The sequence below is a fragment of the Girardinichthys multiradiatus genome, chromosome 20 (genome assembly GCF_021462225.1).
Source record: "Girardinichthys multiradiatus isolate DD_20200921_A chromosome 20, DD_fGirMul_XY1, whole genome shotgun sequence".
In the NCBI taxonomy this organism is placed as follows: domain Eukaryota; kingdom Metazoa; phylum Chordata; class Actinopteri; order Cyprinodontiformes; family Goodeidae; genus Girardinichthys; species Girardinichthys multiradiatus.
The window spans coordinates 11,291,379-11,310,373 of NC_061812.1; the positions used below are offsets into that span (position 1 = coordinate 11,291,379).

Below are 18,995 nucleotides of genomic sequence, written 5' to 3' on the forward strand. Positions count from 1 at the left end.
CTTAATATGGATGATTTTGGCATACAGCTCATGAAAACCCAAAATTCCTATCTCACAAAATTAGCATATCATTAAAAGGGTCTCTAAACGAGCTATGAACCTAATCATCTGAATCAACGAATTAACTCTAAACACCTGCAAAAGATTCCTGAGGCCTTTAAAACTCCCAGCCTGGTTCATCACTCAAAACCCCAATCATGGGTAAGACTGCCGACCTGACTGCTGTCCAGAAGGCCACTATTGACACCCTCAAGCAAGAGGGTAAGACACAGAAAGACATTTCTGAATGAATAGGCTGTTCCCAGAGTGCTGTATCAAGGCACCTCAGTGGGAAGTCTGTGGGAAGGAAAAAGTGTGGCAGAAAACGCTGCACAACGAGAAGAGGTGACCGGACCCTGAGGAAGATTGTGGAGAAGGGCCGATTCCAGACCTTGGGGGACCTGCGGAAGCAGTGGACTGAGTCTGGAGTAGAAACATCCAGAGCCACCTTGCACAGGCGTGTGCAGGAAATGGGCTACAGGTGCCGCATTCCCCAGGTCAAGCCACTTTTGAACCAGAAACAGCGGCAGAAGCGCCTGACCTGGGCTACAGAGAAGCAGCACTGGACTGTTGCTCAGTGGTCCAAAGTACTTTTTTCAGATGAAAGCAAATTCTGCATGTCATTCGGAAATCAAGGTGCCAGAGTCTGGAGGAAGACTGGGAAGAAGGAAATGCCAAAATGCCAGAAGTCCAGTGTCAAGTACCCACAGTCAGTGATGGTCTGGGGTGCCGTGTCAGCTGCTGGTGTTGGTCCACTGTGTTTTATCAAGGGCAGGGTCAATTCAGCTAGCTATCAGGAGATTGTGGAGCACTTCATGCTTCCATCTGCTGAAAAGCTTTATGGAGATGAAGATTTCATTTTTCAGCACGACCTGGCACCTGCTCACAGTGCCAAAACCACTGGTAAATGGTTTACTGACCATGGTATCACTGTGCTTAATTGGCCTGCCAACTCTCCTGACCTGAACCCCATAGAGAATCTGTGGGATATTGTGAAGAGAACGTTGAGAGACTCAAGACCCAACACTCTGGATGAGCTAAAGGCCGCTATCGAAGCATCCTGGGCCTCCATAAGACCTCAGCAGTGCCACAGGCTGATTGCCTCCATGCCACGCCGCATTGAAGCAGTCATTTCTGCAAAAGGATTCCCGACCAAGTATTGAGTGCATAACTGTACATGATTATTTGAAGGTTGACGTTGTTTGTATTAAAAACACTTTTCTTTTATTGGTCGGATGAAATATGCTAATTTTGTGAGATAGGAATTTTGGGTTTTCATGAGCTGTATGCCAAAATCATCCGTATTAAGACAATAAAAGACCTAAAATATTTCAGTTAGTGTGCAATGAATCTAAAATATATGAATGTTAAATTTTCATCATGACATTATGGAAAATAATGAGCTTTATCACAATATGCTAATATTTTGAGAAGGACCTGTATATCATGGAGGTCAAGTATGAAGGATACACTGTAGTTCTGAAATAGATTTTTTGTTACTCGTGTTTATTTTCCTTCCCTGAATATTGTGATATTTAAAGTACCACAGAAGCCTTTCCTTGAAGGAAAAAAGACGACCACAGGCCACACTTGTTTTCCAACTGTGAGAAATATTGACATGCAACCTGTGGTTTGTAGTTTTTCTTCTTGCCCATTTGGAAGTTGTTTAAATGCAGATACGCTGCCCGCTGATTAAACTGCAGTTTGACCCACGGCTTTGTGCATCAAAGCCTTCAATCTACATCCTTGTAGCAGACAGCTCAAAAATGTTCAGTCTTAATTGGCCCAGAGAGACTGAAAGACCATAACCAATCTGTGGATTCCAAAATGTGGTGTTATATTCTGCCTGAAATGCTTTTTACAATTGAAATGGCTATTTTTGCCTTACTAAAGGACTTTTTTTTCTATAATGTAAAATGGCATTTATGACAGTGTAGAAATGTTATACACGAATCTTTATTGAAAAAAAAAAAGGGTTTTCTATTTCACCCCATATTTATAAAGCACAGCCTACTAAGCTGATTAATACAAAGTGAAAAAGTGATGTTTTATTGTCATTAACTTTCTTTTTGCTATAATTTTCCTTTCTTAGGAATGGTGCTCCCTATTTAAAAAACTAGAAAGGCTAAACAAACAACCACTTTTATTCAAAACTTATAAATACTTATTTAGTTCTTCAGCGTGTTTAAAAGGTTGGCCTACATATAAACCATATCCTCCGCTGCCACCCAAAACACTTCAAACCCCTAAACTGCCTATTTTTGAATTAGTTTATGTTGTCTGTATAAGTGTATTAGCACCCCTAGTATTTGCCAATGCAGCTGGTGTAAAGCTTGATCAACTGAAATCTCACTTTTGTAGCTTTACTGCTTTGGAAAATCTATATAAATGTAAAACCCTCAATCCTTTGCCACTGGGGAAATGGGGCATGTTTCCAGCATGCTAAAATACATACCAATATAGGCCTCTCCCTTCATGATGTCTCGATCTGCAGCTCATAAATGGACAGCAGCCTAAAGGAGTGGAGCAGTGGCTGCTAGTTTGAGAGGCTGCATAGTATGCAGCCAGCTGGTGTAGGCCTCTTGGGAGAGTTTGCTCTGCGGGAAAACTTATTTTTACAATGAAAAGGGAAAGGGTTTTATGAGGACTGACCTGTTCTCGCAACCTCCTCACATCTTCCCCAAATCATAGCATTGCTCTTTGCAGCAGAACGTCTAATCAAATCAGAGCCATATGGTTGGACGCTGTGGGTTGTAAGAAAGATGCAGATAAAAGGCTTTAAACATTGTTTCTCCACTGCATATGAGATTTAGAAGCTTTCCTCTTGTTTGTGCAGTTTTAGTTCATTAAACAGTGTTAAAATAAACCTAATATTTTAAAGATTTTTCCACCACTCCTTTGTCTATAAAGGCTTTTTGTGTGTTTTATGGAAACTGGAGGAAGGTAATACTCCTTTACCCCTGGAAGTTTGTGCCGTGCGTTTGGGTCCAGATTCCTCTGCTGCCAGTCACCCCCAGTAGTCCCTCTTTATCGGCTTTACTTAATGAAGATGCCCATCATGTTCCTAGCTGTGCCTATTATTCGAGGCCAAACTCTACAAGTCAAGGAGATCTTCAAAGAGAAGAGTGGGAAAGCCCAGTAGAATAGTGCAATATAATAACATTACAGAGACATACATTAATTGGATGGATCACTTTTGTAATATGTGTGGTAGCAGAAAAATGTCCTGGTAAATTGGCTCTGTTTTTAATGAGCAGCAATATCCCCATAAACTCCATCTTTAATTGATTAGGGATGCCATTAGGTGGTTTGATATAGGAGTAAAACATCTATGTTTATCTCCTATATCACAGATGTTGTGCAAAACAGATCCTTTGCGTTCCTGTAGCTTGGTTCAAGGCCAGAGTGGACTCGGAATGACAGTTTTTTCTATCAGATCCAGTGTGGGGTAATAATGTGGGGTCTGAAACCTAATTCTCTGACAACAGCTGGGGCTGCCTGTCTTTGTTCAATTAAGAAACATGATACTCCCTCATTCCTCCCTGTATTCATTATTTGATTTGATTGTCCCCATTATTTGCTTTGAGCTTTTAAGAAGTTTTGAATATAAAATAAAAGTAAACACAAGATAGGTTCACACAAGGAACATTTATTATATATTTTTTAAACTGACTAATAGCAGAACTTCCATATTCACATGCGCATGTTTAAGGTGTCTGTGAAAAACCATAAAATACCACACCATTTCTCTTTCCAATTCATCCATGTAATTTAATAATATGAACCTACTAACCTGTCTTTCTAACTGCTTCATTAATTTTAAAAGCATGAATGCATCATTCATTGAAATTCACTATGAGTAAAGCTTTCGGTGAATGTTTGTTACTCAGAAGAAAAGGATATGACTTGATATAGAATTGGCTTACTGTATGTAAACAAGAAGTGTTTCTCAAACCACCTTATTAAATTCTAATTGTGTTAAAGTGAGTACATTTCTTATGATTTAGAAATAATTACTGCAACAACAGAAAAGGGCTTGAAATGGCTGCAACATGTGTTTAATGGCATAATTCAATGACTTGTGTATACACACAGGAAAGCTAGTATTTACTCAACCCTCTAAATTACAGATTAAAATGTGGAAAAAGAATCTAGATAGACTTGAAGATGTAAAGTGCCAAAGAGACTTGCATATTTGAAGTTCATAAATTTAATGTAAGAAAATTGTTTTCATATGTGAATCAGTCCTGAAGGCATCACTGCAGCAAAGCATTGACTCGGCATGCCAACGCATTCCACAGTCAATTGTTGGAACATCAATGTAGCTTGAAGTGCATGTACTGAATTACTTTAAAATACGCAGCACAGCTGGTTTTGCGCTTCAGACATATTTTTTTCTCTCTTGCCTAATGTTTCAACACGTTACCTCTGTGTGCAGTATTCCTCTCAAACAGCCGTATCTTCATTTTATTGAATCTCAGTTTGCCCTCTATGCTTTCTTTGAGGCCAAAAAGGATAACTGCCACTCTGTCTTTCTGGAAGTTGTCCTTTAGCAAAACAGGTTTTTTGTACTGGCATGTGTCCATCCTTCTGTACATGAATACATGAACTGCCTTTGTTTCTCCGACCCTGTATCAGGTTTCTGGGCATGGCTGCTCTGTGTTTAATGGAAATGCTATGCAGGAAAAGGCCATGTGGCAGTCTTGAATATATGTGCATCCGTAATGGGATACTCGTGAGTTCCCCTTTGAGTAACTGTTTGCCTTATTAGGTTGTCATCTTGTGACTGCAAACAAACTGTGGAGTACTTTGAGATAAAGGAGATTCCTTAGGCATGTGTCTTGACTGCACACTGTAAACACTGCTGTACCTTCGACTTCTGGCTGGGAGCACTGTGCCAATCGCAATACGTTGGTGAGGGAGTTTCACTAAGATGAAATACTGAACCTCAATTTATTATCTTCCGGCAGCTGCACATAACGTTCTCAGTGACTTGCCAACCTCTTTTATGTGAGATATCTTAATTTATTATGTTCAACGGATGCTTTTGTTTTGGTGAAAGGACACGCAAGGCTTTGCTGACAGATGTTTTCTTATTAGATCGGCGTCACTATGGTTACTCATATAACTTTATTGTTTTTTCCTTCTCTCCATAGCTTAAACAAACATTTTTCTGCTTGATAGTTAACTATATATAGTCAGTATATAATATTAAAATCAGATGCATAATTTATAGATAATTGTATAACATCCACACTCTTGCAACTTCACAGGCCTATATTATAGAGGCGTGGAAGTTGTAGTTTTCCAGTCAATGGATTTTCAAAAGAGAGCGCGTGCCGAGGCAGAGACTTCTGACTTTATTGCTTGGACTCAGGGGAGTCACTGTGTTGCTGGCTGAGAGCAGTGTGTGTGAGTTGCATGGGCTGAAACTGATGAGTGTGGGGCTTGGTGTACATAAATTTTGCCCAGCACCCCTCCTTCTCTGACACCTCAACCCACCCTACCCTTTCACACACAGAGAGGCTCAGACACTGAGGCCTACAGGCCTTGCCACATTTCCCAGACAGAGCTTTTTATCCTCAGCCTCTCTTAGCTTTAAGCTGACCTGCAGCACCCTGAACTAATCATAATTGTTGCTGGACAACGTAGGGTGATCACGCCCCTGTCTGACCTGACAATATTTAAGGTCACTTGGCCATGTAAGACTATGGCAGACCACCCATGATGTAAGAAGTACATTACCAAGTATTGTTTCTGATTCTGGCAAAATAAGAAGGTAATGAGTATTGTTAGTGGTTGCATAAATAAATCACTTAGGCACCTTGACAATAAATAAACACACGAATAACATGAATAAAAAGAAATTCTACTTAAAAGTTATTTTTCTAAATTTTTGTAAAATTTTGTTCACATATCTAGTTGACAATAAATATGTACAAATGCATTTTACAGTAACTAACTATCTAGGTAAATAAATTTTTTTTAAAAAGTATGAATAAATAATATCCAATCTAACAAAATAATAAATAAATAAATCAAACAAACAAATAAATAAATAAGTCCCTCATGAATGGCTTTACTAGAGAGTTTATTGACAGTATTTTCAGAAGACTTACCACACCTAAAACCTTCAAGACACCATTCTTTTGTGGTTCCGCAGTAACTATGTTTCCTTCGAAGGGCTCTAAAATTTTGCAGAGAATATTTTATTCATCAAATATACCTCTTTTAACTATTTTATTACACGAGTGCCTAAGAATGATGTACCTACGAAGGTCACAAAGAGATTTTGTGTTAGCTTTTATGATTAATTGATTTTTTGTTTGTTTTGGTATGTAAAAAACACAAAGAACTAGATTTTCCTCTACACGGTGGTCTGGTGATTTTTAAATAATAAATTAGAAGAAAGTAGTCTGTTATCCCCATGACAGGCATATATTCATTTAATCAAAGTCACTTTTTACATTGGGAAGTCCCATGTGGCTTCTTATGAGGTTCAGCCAGTGTTGTGACTTGCAAGCCTAATTTCTACCTTTGATGCTTCAGCTGGAGCATGCACATTATTATATGCTGTAGATTTTATGGGCGTACTGCTTTTCAGAAGTCAGTGTTCATTCGTGAGATTAGAAATAAGGTAAATTCTCTGAGGATAACGGTGTAGTTTATTTTACTTTTCCATTAAAAGTAACACACTGCTTTCGTCTCTTCACAGCTCCATCTACTGTATCCATAATGCACCAGGTCAGTCGTACTGTGGACAGCATCACCCTCTCCTGGTCTCAGCCAGATCAGCCAAATGGTGTTATCTTGGACTACGAACTACAGTATTATGAAAAGGTACTCTTTATCATTCAAGCACATGGACAAATGTTAAAAATGAAAATCGTCTCTTTGTCCTTAATAAACCTAAAACGCATTACTATATTTATTTTATTTTATTCCTAACATGCCAAATACCTCATGGTCATATGTTAAGAGTTAGATATAAAATGTACTAAAGAAAACAATTTAACTCCTCTCATGCTCATTTGCTTAGCAGCAGATACTTGTAGGCATGTAGCTTCTGAATATCGCTTCAAACCTCTGCTTTTTCTCCTCCAATTACAATCATGGTCAGTCACTGGGAAAGAAAACCGCATTCAGCCCTGCAGCAGGGCCAGTGGGGATTGATGTGCTGAGACTTGTGGTTGAAACAATGGTACGCTGACTGATGTAAAAATAGTTTTTGCAATCGCCGCCGAATCATCATAGTGTTTCAAAAGAACCCTTACAATTGCAAATGTGCGTGTACTCCAGCACGTCGATTAATAAGATAACACACAGATACACTCATGCAAAAGCATTTATTCACGGAGTTTCTTAAGCTTTGGTCTGTTTTTTTTCCTTTTGACTATCATTCCTCTTACTAACACTGCTGGAAAGAGCTGTCAAAACAATTGTCCCAGCTCCTGTTGTGACTCAGAAGTGTATGCTGAGAGGCGCATTGAAGAACGTGGTTAAAAGTTTCCCAGTGTTAGCTCTCAAACCTGTCAGCATTCTGGAGAGGGAAAGTATGGCAGTGGTAAAACAGCTCTGATCATCACAAGGCATAGCTCAAAGGATCCACCTGACCTCAAACTGCCACCCAGTCTACTTACCCATCAACAGCCTTGGAGTGTTTCCTTTTATTTAAACAAATGGTGTATTATTATTATTATTATTTTTTTACAATATTTTAAATGTACTCAAATAGATAGTGAGAGGTCTTAGACGTGTCATAGTATTTTTGACTAGTTTAGGCCCCTAATGTGTTATTTCTTAGTTTAGTATTTCAAAATGACTGCCCTGTGCAATTGCAGCATAATCACTAATCCACTTGAACTTACTGAACTGTCTTTCTGCCCCCAGGATCAATCAGAATATAACTCTACCACTGTCAGAAGCCAGACCAACACAGCAGTTATCCGTGGTCTGAAGTCAGGGAGCATCTATGTTTTCCAGGTCCGGGCCCGTACTGTAGCTGGGTTTGGTCGCTACAGTGGCAAACTGTACTTCCAGACCATGACGGAGGGTGAGAATTCAGCCAATGCTCACCACAGCACGCACGGTTCTTATCACCTTTCATGCTTGGCTTTTCAACACACCATGTAGTGCAGTAAGATTTCAAACAGCTGCAGGACTGAGAAGGACACATTATGTGTAGGAAACAGCACAAGTATTCAAAAACAATTACCGTACTGTGAATAGAAATTTGGACCATTATAAACCCTTCTTCTGTTTTAGATTTTTTGTCATACCTACATTTTTCATGCCATCAAAGCAAATTTTATTAACAGAAAAAGGTAACCAGAGTAAATAAAAATGCAGTTTACAAAGGTAATAAGCTATCTGAACCAACTTGGCCACGTGTGAAAAGTAATTGCTCCTGTAATCTAAAAACGTTTTTACACATTTAGCAGCATTGGAGAGTTTGAAAAGTTCCTGAGCTCCTTCAGATCATTGTTCCTGAGCTCCTTCAGATCATTGTCCTGCTGCACAACCCAAGTTCCTGAGATAAAGATCGCGACGAGGAAACTGGACATTTTCCTTCAGGATTTTCTGGTAGAGAGCAAAATTCATGGTTTCATCAATTATGGAAAGTCATCGAGGTCCTGAAGCAACCTCAGAGCATCACACTGCAACCACCATTTCTGATTGTCAGCATAATGGTTTTTTTTTTTTCTGAAATTGTGTCTTATATTAGCACCAGGTATAATGGGGCACAAACCTTCAAAACGTTCTACATTTTACATAGAAAAGGCTTTACAACCCTTTACAACCAGACATTAGATTATGGCATGAGATCTTTTGGCCCACTTCGTGTTGTCAGGCAGGTTCTGTAATTGATTTCTTGTTTAGCAAGTCTAGCAGTAATTTAAAATTTAACTCAACCTTCCAAAAATGTGGTCAATCACATGTAATTTAAAATTTAGCCTAGAAGTAATTAAGTTTTCACACTTGGCCAGGATGGTTTGCACACATTTCTTAGCTTAATAAATGTAACTATCATATGAGAACTGTTAGCCTTTACTCACCTTATCATTGTCCGAAATTTGTCTGTTGTTCTGAAACGTAAGTTAAACAAAAAGCAAAAGCAGAAAAAATATAAAAAGGGTGCATAATTTTTACACAGTACGCTTCACCATATTACTGTTTTAAGAAAATTTTAATTATTAGATCAAACACTAACAATGTTTTTATTTCTTACACCACCCATTAGATTTGGGATTAGATGGAAGTTGTCTTGTTATCTAAAACATGGCTTACATTTAGTAAACATCAGTCAAGTAGGTTAATGTTAGAGCTATGTCTGGGTATTCCCCTCTGAACATCTCATTTCCATCAGCCTGCAGAGCCTAGAGCCATCATTAGCCTGAACTCTCTCAGGAACATCGGTGATGCTGCCACACACACAGATCCCAGCACAGACAAAATATCAGACTGACTCAGAAATGGAAATATTGTGTAAACAGAGGGTTTAAGACACTAATTGTTTTCAACTTGCACTTAAAAAGTGATTTTGAACTGCGACAAAAGTGCTACTGATACAGCCTAAAGTGGAGAACAGTTCTACAAATACAAGGAATACTTAACAGTTCCAGCAAAATATAAGCAGAGAGGGAAGATGAAGCTTCACTGGAAACAACAACACTATTAGGAGCATTTTATTACATTAAATGGATAATTTAAAACTCATATCAATTCAATAACCATTTAAAAATAGTAATATTGTTTGCTATTTGTGACTTTAAAAAAAGGAAGCATGCTCCTTCTTTGTGTGCCCATTTAGTAGCTAGTTTTTCATATTCTTGGCTGTGTGACCAATTCGCTTCTCATCCAAAAATGCTCTCTCTCCCCTTCACTTCACACACTTTCTGCCAGATGATTTGTCCATATCTGCGGCATCTGAGCACATTCGATGTGGTTTGTAAAATGTTGTTTGCAACCAGTAGAGATGCCAAGATTCTCATTGGTTCACCTAGCCGTATGCCACTCTGCCACCCATTGCAGAGGCTCAGATGTCTTCCCATATGTTTCAGCTTGTGGTTCCTCGTGACTGTGTGTATGTGCATGCATGGAATTAAGCGTATCTCTGTGTTTGTTCTTTTATAGAGGAATACAACACAAGCATTCAGGAGAAGCTTCCACTCATCATAGGTTCGGCAGCTGCAGGATTGGTTTTCCTCATTGCTTTGGTTGTCATCATCATCGTTTGTAACCGGTGAGTCAGTTCTGTAATGTAAAAGTCTAAAACATATGAAAATAACATTTGAACTGGCTAAAAATGCCACTTTACTCTTTGGTTTGTATGATCTTATTGATTTAATTTTGCATTTTGCTGTCCGTATGATTTTTTTGTTGTACAAATAAAACTTCCTTGGTTCAGATATATCAATTGGTAACTAATTCCAGTCACACTACAATACAAAAGTAAGCAATACATATAAAAGTATTGGTCTTTAAAAATTAAAGCATTGTGAATACTTCAGATGAATGAGTATCAAAGGTTTATATCCTCTGGTTTCGATTTCACTTCCCACTTGGGCCAATCAGTTTGACAAGGCAGGTCTGCACCTGTGCAAGTCTGAAAAGAATACCAAAGATTTTTTTTTTTTTTTATCATAACAAAGTTATTGCTGCAGGTTTCTCCCTGGCTTTTACATGTGCAGTATATCACCATGTTGGGTTATGGTTACAAAATGACATAATATAGATTGTGTACTAAAGTGTAGGAAAGATAAAATGGAAAGGTCTGCTTCTAATTTAACGGTTACATAAAAAGGTTATAGTATAAACAAAATTAAAAAAGTAAAAACTTTATTGGGAATTTTACAAGAACTTTTAAAAAGAAACTTCAAATAAATTTCATTTGGTTCTATCTGGCAAAATATGACAAACTTATGCAGGTGCATCTCAATGAATTAAATATAGAAAAATTAAATTAGTTCAGTAATTCTGTTGAGAACATGACACTCGTGTTACATAATGGATTACACACAGAGTGGTATATTTTAAGCAGTTATTTCTGTAAACTTTGCTAATTATCTCTTAGAGGTAATGAAACACTTAAAAAGTTTAGCATAAAATATGAACATTACTTAAGACTAATAAACGTATTTTTGATACAGAAATGTTGGTCTACTGAACAGCTTGTCCATGTACTGTGCAGTATATCCACTCAATAAACTGTGAACATATCAAAAAGGATTTTGGACGATTGTTCATCAGTCCAGTCCTTTTTCTCCACAGCCCAGGTAAGAAGCTTCAGATATTGACTCCTACCGCAGTCCTCACTTTATGAATCTCCTCCAAACTCTTGAAAGGGATTTTCCCTGTTGCTTCTGGAGCTTTTTTACCACATGGATTTCTTTCACTCAACGCTTTGTTTATATTCTTGAACCAGTCTGTGAACAGCAATGACCTTTAGTGGCATACCCTCCTTGTGGATGGTGTTATGGACTGTCTGATGGGCAACTGTCATGTCACCAGTCTACCCCATAACTGTGTAGGCCATAACATCAAATGTAAATGTTCCTTTAGTGTTATTTTCAAATTTTCTGAGAAATTTAAATTTGTGTTTTCACTAGCTGTAAGCTAATGAAAGTGACACATATATCACTCTGAACATAATGAATCTGTCAGTATATGATTTTAATCTTTTATACAATTTTGAATATTAATATATTTATATTTAAATGATATTATAATTCATTGAGATGCACCAGTATATACTTTGGTCTACTTTGATATCTTTGATAATGATTTTTAATGTACTCTATAATGAAGGCATTCTTTCTGTAGACTCATAAAATTACATAAAATATAGGAAAAAAGGGAAATGATGTGTTCAACTTAAAATAATTACTACCCCAAAACAGTTAATGCATCTACTAAACAAAGTATGGACTGGAATGAAATATATGTTTACTTTTATCTGGTATACTTTTCTAGATGCCTATTTCTGTACAGCAATAAAACAAAAAAAAATTGTTCTACCCTCTAGACTGGTTTTGGCTGATTGATCTTCAGCTTAGCCATACCTAGGGGTGTTTGATTCATGTGTTCTCCCCTCCTTGCTCCCTCTCTCTGAGCCAGAGCTAGAGTTCTTTGTCTTTTTCCCAGGAGGCGTGGCTTTGACAGGGGTGATTCAGAATACACAGACAAACTGCAGCACTACACCAGCGGCCACAGTGAGTAAACCACCACCACTCCTCTCCACTCACTCTCACCAACGGGTTCTGCTGCAGGACTAAAAACACCTGTATCTATGACTGCCGTGTCATGCAGTCATCCCCCATGGCACTCATCCAGAACACCACTGCCTCACACACTTGTCTCCATGGCTACCACCTTGCTTGCTGCTGTCCTTGTCTGCGGGCCCTGCACAGCTGCCATTCATTTCCCTGACCTGCACTTTTCTGTAATCTTTCCCATTGTTTGATTCCGCTCACTCAGGGTTTGGATTTAACTGCATCAAAATCCATGTTTAAGTGTGTGTTCCCGGCATCACATTTCATAGTTAACTAATTCCATTATGTTAGAAATAGGTCAGTCTTCATTCATGTTAAAAGCCATTAGAATGCTAATGCACATGAGTCATTTGCTATTGTCAAAAATGCCAGAGGAATTTGTTGAATGAATGGAATTACTCAATGATTTTCTTTCCTCATAAAGTTCAGAAAGCTTAGAGTTTCAGTGACGTTAATGCAGACATAATTTTGTGAGACAGCTATTTCCATCAGGCCCCATTAACATATCTTTTTTTAATGTTCAATTTATAACTCCATATTTATTTATACAATTATTTCGCATCCTCCTTAGTAAGTAATTTTCACTCATAATATAATAAGTGTCTCACTAGAAACCAGTCAGGCTGTTCAAAGGACTCCAGTTTTAGCCACAGTGAAGAGCGTGCCAGTAAATAGCTGGGTATTTCACAGCTATTGTCAGAAGCCAACATGTCTTGTGTGCATCCTGTTCTCACACCAGACGCAGTTCAGGCTTTTGCCCTTGTTTATGGTGGTCTTTGCCATTAAAGGAAGGTGGTCCTTTGAACCGTGCTTCAGCTTGAGAAGAAATTGTGGGTTTTAGTAATGGGGGGTTGTGCCGGGGAAGATCTTTTCCATCTGTTGCATTGCTGCCGCATGTTTTTTTGCTGTAGTCTGCCAGGGTGTGAGGCAATGTGCATGCTAGTCTTGCACTACAGCAGGCTATGTGTAAGTTCTGCATCCATTCAGATGGCCTCAGGTTCAATGTGGAGGTATGTGCAGTATAATCGGATTTAAAACTTACGACACTTAAGTGCCTGAACGCTTAAAGGCCACCTTAAGCCAATTTACCTGGCATCGCAGCTTAGGACAGCCAATTTATTTCTAGAGGTGGAGTTGAGCAGCGCCAATATAGGACCCCTCTTCCTCTACTGGGTGTTAATAGCACTGTGGCTCACTGGACATGATATATATATTAATTCACTAAATCACAGTTAAGATGACTGAAGGTTACATGTCCTTGCTGACTGAACAGCCACGCACAGTAGCCATAAGGTACTTGTCATAACCACCTTTTGTAATTACAGTACCTCCTCCATCTTCCAGCCTTCATTACCTTTATGTCTTAGAAAAAAAAATCTCGTAATTGCACAGGATAGTGGAAATGAAAGATGAATGAATTATTACAGTGCCTCAATGCATTTGACTGTCTGGCCCCTAGGTCTGCTAACATGACCACAACAATTAAATATTATAGTGGCTCTTTCCTGTCTTTCAAGTGTCTCCAGGAATGAAGATTTACATTGATCCATTCACATATGAGGACCCAAACGAGGCTGTGAGGGAGTTTGCCAAGGAGATTGATATATCCTGTGTGAAGATTGAACAGGTCATTGGTGCAGGTAATGGAGAAATCTCAGTGAAACGTGGTTGGAATACAACATTTTTACAGCTGATTCCTAAGTTGGAGTAGGTGCCGGAACATTGCATATTTTCAGCTGTGCATTTTATTACGGGTGATTTATAAATGGCGCTATTTTCCATTTTACCTCTTAATAGGAGAGTTTGGGGAGGTGTGCAGCGGCAACCTAAAGCTCCCGGGAAAAAGGGAGATGTTCGTGGCCATAAAGACCCTGAAGTCTGGCTACACCGAAAAGCAAAGGAGAGACTTCCTGAGTGAGGCCAGCATCATGGGTCAGTTTGACCATCCTAACGTCATTCATCTTGAAGGAGTGGTTACCAAGAGCAGTCCCGTAATGATCGTCACTGAGTTCATGGAGAATGGATCCCTTGATACATTCCTGAGAGTAAGAAACTAGATTTTACGTTATTATTTTTACCGGTAACAATTTGACAGCTCTGCAAAATAATGATAGCTCTAACAACAATGTTGGCTTCTAAAACTGACAGGACTGCCTCCTTTGAAGCTTGTAGGTTGGCAGTCAAAGCTTGTATTTTGACAGGAATAATAGAAATGATACAATGATCTCGGCATAATAACTTTATGACAACTCTGTCTAACAGATTCTGCTTCACTAAACAACTGCGGAGCTACCTGCAAACTATCTGTCAAAAACTGTCAAGAGGCAATCAGTCCTGCTCCACATACAGAATATCAATATCCAGAAAACATTGTGGAACAACAAACATAATAAAGATTCATAAAATTCAATTGCTGGAGGTAATTTTACCACGGCAGCTCCTTCTTCCCAATTCAGAGTTATTGTACTCAGTTGCAAATGTTCCATTTAAACCCCTCTGTCAATAATATTTTCTGTCAGTCTTGAGTGTGCTCTGTTTCATAAGGTGTATTGTCAGGTAGCGCAAAGAATTGTTGTCACTATTGGTCTCACTGCTTATTATGCAGCGCTACGCATGGATGCTTATGAAATTCTAATTATTTTTGTCTTCTGCTTCCAGACAAGAAATATAAAGTGCTCATGAGTTCATTGGATTTTTAATTTTCATAATCTCACCAGCTAGGAATGTTAGAGAGAACTCTCTGTGCTCCTCATTTACAACCCACAATAAATAATTCAAATACTTTTCAAGACTTGAAATGAAATGTCATATGTTTAAACATGAAACCACTATAGGATGTGATATTACATAGCCCATCACTATCTGTGTTAGGATAGTAGTGAAATCAACTGAAATATTTTATTATGTTTTTGTTTGCTTTATTCTAGTCTGTTTGATGATGTTGCCTTTTTAAATGAATGAGAAAAACAGTGTACAAGTAGTGGGGACTGAAGATGTGTGATATTTTCCAAAAGAGAGTTAATTTTAAATACAAGTTGAAAAACAACCTTGTTATTTAATGACTCTATAAAGTATGTAAATGTACAGTAAGCATTGTAAGATTGTCTTATTTTTACTACACAAAAGCTATTGCTTTTTTTAATGTACCAAGACAAGGTGTAGAAAAATACCTGAATGGACTCCATACAGTTAGTGTCTGGAATTAGTTATAGTATAGTCATAGGATACTGCCTTTTTAGTAATCTTCTATGTAAAGTAAAATAATACTAAATCATGACATTGTATCATCTTTGTTTGGTTAAATATTTCATTACTGCAGCATTTCAATTTTACTGCCAGATAAATAAAGTGCAAATAATATATATTTTAAACTCTTTACTGGTTTGTGTCTACAAAATGCATTCTAGAAAAATAAAACAGGAGTTGCATGTTCAACAAAAATGTTGCAAGAATCATAAATTGGTGCATTTGCTGGGCCCAAAATGGTTGCAACATTATAGCTTTAATCAGGGAACAGTGGACAGTGCCAAATAATAATAAATCAAATATTTACTAAACAAAGTTAGTGATGGTGTTTTTAGCAGTAGTTTTAAAGGCTCGACCATGGTCTATGAAACACCAAGGTGCTTCATCTTTAGATGATTTCCTGTAATTAAAATACATTTAAAAATGAATTTCTAATAGTAAGGTAATTTCAAAAGAGTATTTTTTTGCATCAGTGATTAACTGATCAACTGACAGGAGCCGTGTATTATGGTGAACCAAATTCTTTTGTAATGACAAATGCAGAAGTATAAGTTTATTGTATAGTCCATCTTTTATTGAGAGCTGCTTACACCTATTCAGGATACCATGGGGTGGTGTCCGTCCCCAGTGTTCATTAGGTAAAAGGCTGGGTACACTGTGAAAAGGAGGCCAGCTCATCATAAGGTATATGAAATACAGTAGTGTAATACTTTTGAAGGTGTCACATAAAAAGTTAACTTTGGGTGTATAAGTGATATTTATTTTTTCCCTTTAAATACAATTTCACTGCAGTCTTTGGATGCCTATACACTATCTCTACATCTTTGATATTCCCACCTTCCCATGTTTTTAGTGTTAACTTCCTCCTCCAAGACTACATCAAAGCCATCCTCACAAAGCCAACATAAAAACTCCTGTCAGCATACTGCTGAGCTTTTATTTGCATTCTGCCTCTGACGTCAGACAGGCAAATGATTTTCTTTTTGTTGGGGAAAATATCTTGTGGTGAATGCTGTTTTTCTTTTGCATATGTAGATTCTTGCTAAACTTATTTTACAGCCCATTGTTTTTAAGACAACTGTAAAGTTTTGTAGCACCTAATAGTGCCAGTTTGGCAACAGCTGCTGACAGTGTCAAAGCATCTGAACATGATTTGTATATTTTGGGGCAATTGATGCTTGGTCGTTTGTAACAGTGACAGTAGATTCTACTACACAATGTTTGCCTGTTGGAGCTTTGGCTTAACTGCTGGAAAAACAAGCTGAGGAAATAGAACAGGACTTGAGAGATCATAGATGGGATTGAATTTTGAGCCACCTATAAGCTTAGAAAATAAACAGAATTAACCTGCAGACTTGCATGAGGAGTTATTTCTCAAATCTCAAACAGGACCTTTACTAACATTATATTGAGGTATGCCTTCCCCCTGACCTGACCTGAATCACATGGGGAGGATTTGGTCCAATTAAAGTATATGCCAACATGGCCCTTAGATTAGGTGCCAGAGTGTATGTGTGAGAAAGGTTTCATGAATAATACATCATGTTTAATTGCTGGCTGCACAAGGATGGCAGCTTGGCGTGAATAGAGTTATCCACTCAGCTAATGAGCAGAAAAGTGTTTGAAAGAGAAATAGGTTTTATGAATTTAGCTGTGCTTTGTGCCTTTCTAACCTGCTCTGGTATTTCCACTCTTAGCTTTTTTTTCTGTCTTTTCACACTCAACCTTATGCTCTCATGCCCCACTCTCCAGAGTCTTCTGGTTTCCTCGCATCGTGGTGGGTGGTGGAAGTATTGCAGGTGTGCCCAGTTGGAAGCACAGCTGCACTACTGCCTCAGACACTACCCGAGCGTGGGGTATAAAGCCGTCACCAGAACGAAAATGGGAACAGCTGTGCACAGACAGCCAGTCCCAGCTTAGTCGTGCCTAGCCCTGCGGAGGCAAGTTAAGCTCAACCAAAACCTGTTAGTGTGCAGAAGGGTTCCCTTTTTAATGTATACTGAAAATAACTTTACTTCAAGTACTTACTTAAGTTCAGACTATACTAATTACATGTATTGTGTATTCCTTAATCATGTCACTAAAAGTAGTCAAGTGTGAATTTATATTCATATAGTTTGTATAGGTAAAATCTATTAAAAAAACACTTTGAGAAGTTTCAACAAATTCACATTGAACACAGCGACATTTGTATTAGTAAATGTATTTTTAATGATGCTATTGAAATGAAATTCACTCGGCAGTACGTGTGTTATCAATAAACAAACAAATAAAAAAAAAGTCCAAATATTATTTAATTTGTATTAAAATATAATGACACAGAAACATGCTTGCTTGAATGTATTAAATACAAAATATTATTAAAAATCTTTATTGTCAGTGACTTCAAGACGTCTCCTATATGGGGATCTCGTTTGTAAGATTTCCTGAGGTGTGACTTTTGCCCATTCTTCAACACAAACTGTTTTAAAAGGTTGAAGGACTATGATGTCTCGTCTTTACAATCTACACATCACTCTGTACATATTTTTTGCAGTTGTATTTAGTTTAATGTTCTTCATATGAAGAAATGCTTTTGTTCTCTGACACCAGTTGGGAGTTTTTTTAGCTGTGTTTGTTTGGTCATTGTGCTGTTTAAATATCAAACCCTCATCTTTAGACTCATATCAAGAATATCTCAGTACATTACTCCATTCATCTTTCCTCAATTATTGTGAAGTCTGATTGTACAATATGCTGAAAAACAGCCCTTCACCATGATGTTCTTGCCTCCAAATGTTCTTGCTGTCATGCTGATAATAGGGTGATGTGCAGTGTCAGTCCTCCAAACATGATGTGTTCCAGCGAGTTAAATATCTGAAAAGATTTTAATTCCCCCATTGTTCATTGACATATCTGACTGTTCTGCAACAAAATTTCAACAAGCTTCAACATGTCTTTCCTTGTGCATGGGAGTTTTGTGAGGTGAACCGGCATAGATGCCATTCCCATTGAGTGCATTATTATTGTTTTCATGAAAAACGTTTCCTGCTAATTTCAGGTATATCGAAAGCTCTCTGTTCGTGGCCATAGGCTCTCCAATAACTCTTCTAATAATTCCATTGCACAATGAAAATCTTGCTAGGATCACCTGATCGTGGCTGTTGTATGGTAAAATGGTGCTCCTCAAACCCCTTGATTATGGTCCTAATAGTGCACAGGGAAACAATCAGACATTTAGAAATGCACACGTAAACAATGTTGCAAGTAGGTTTTGCTACAATAAGAATTTGAAGGTCTTGACAGAGCTGACAGTTTTCAGCTATTTTCCTGGCTTTTAAAGCCTATTACAGCTCCCTTTTCTATGTGTTCAATATTAATTTCCTCCTTTATTTCACAAAATAATACAGAACTTAACTTATCCACTTACAGTTATGCCCACAATTATTAAAAACTGGC

General features: G+C 37.9%; 1 protein-coding gene across 6 annotated transcripts in view; it reads left to right on the plus strand.

Annotated features, from left to right (window-relative positions):
* The window catches only part of ephb2b (eph receptor B2b), a 161,747-nt gene that overhangs the window by 130,427 nt on the left and 12,325 nt on the right, over nucleotides 1-18,995 (plus strand). For 2 of the 6 annotated variants that reach the window (XM_047347320.1, XM_047347324.1), the window contains 6 exons: nucleotides 6,755-6,879; nucleotides 7,930-8,092; nucleotides 10,174-10,282; nucleotides 12,184-12,251; nucleotides 13,829-13,951; nucleotides 14,109-14,356. In XM_047347320.1, coding sequence (XP_047203276.1) covers nucleotides 6,755-6,879; nucleotides 7,930-8,092; nucleotides 10,174-10,282; nucleotides 12,184-12,251; nucleotides 13,829-13,951; nucleotides 14,109-14,356 — 836 coding nt within the window. The remainder of the gene's footprint in view (nucleotides 1-6,754; nucleotides 6,880-7,929; nucleotides 8,093-10,173; nucleotides 10,283-12,183; nucleotides 12,252-13,828; nucleotides 13,952-14,108; nucleotides 14,357-18,995) is intronic. The other 4 variants (XM_047347321.1, XM_047347325.1, XM_047347322.1 and 1 more) reach the window with 3 other exon arrangements.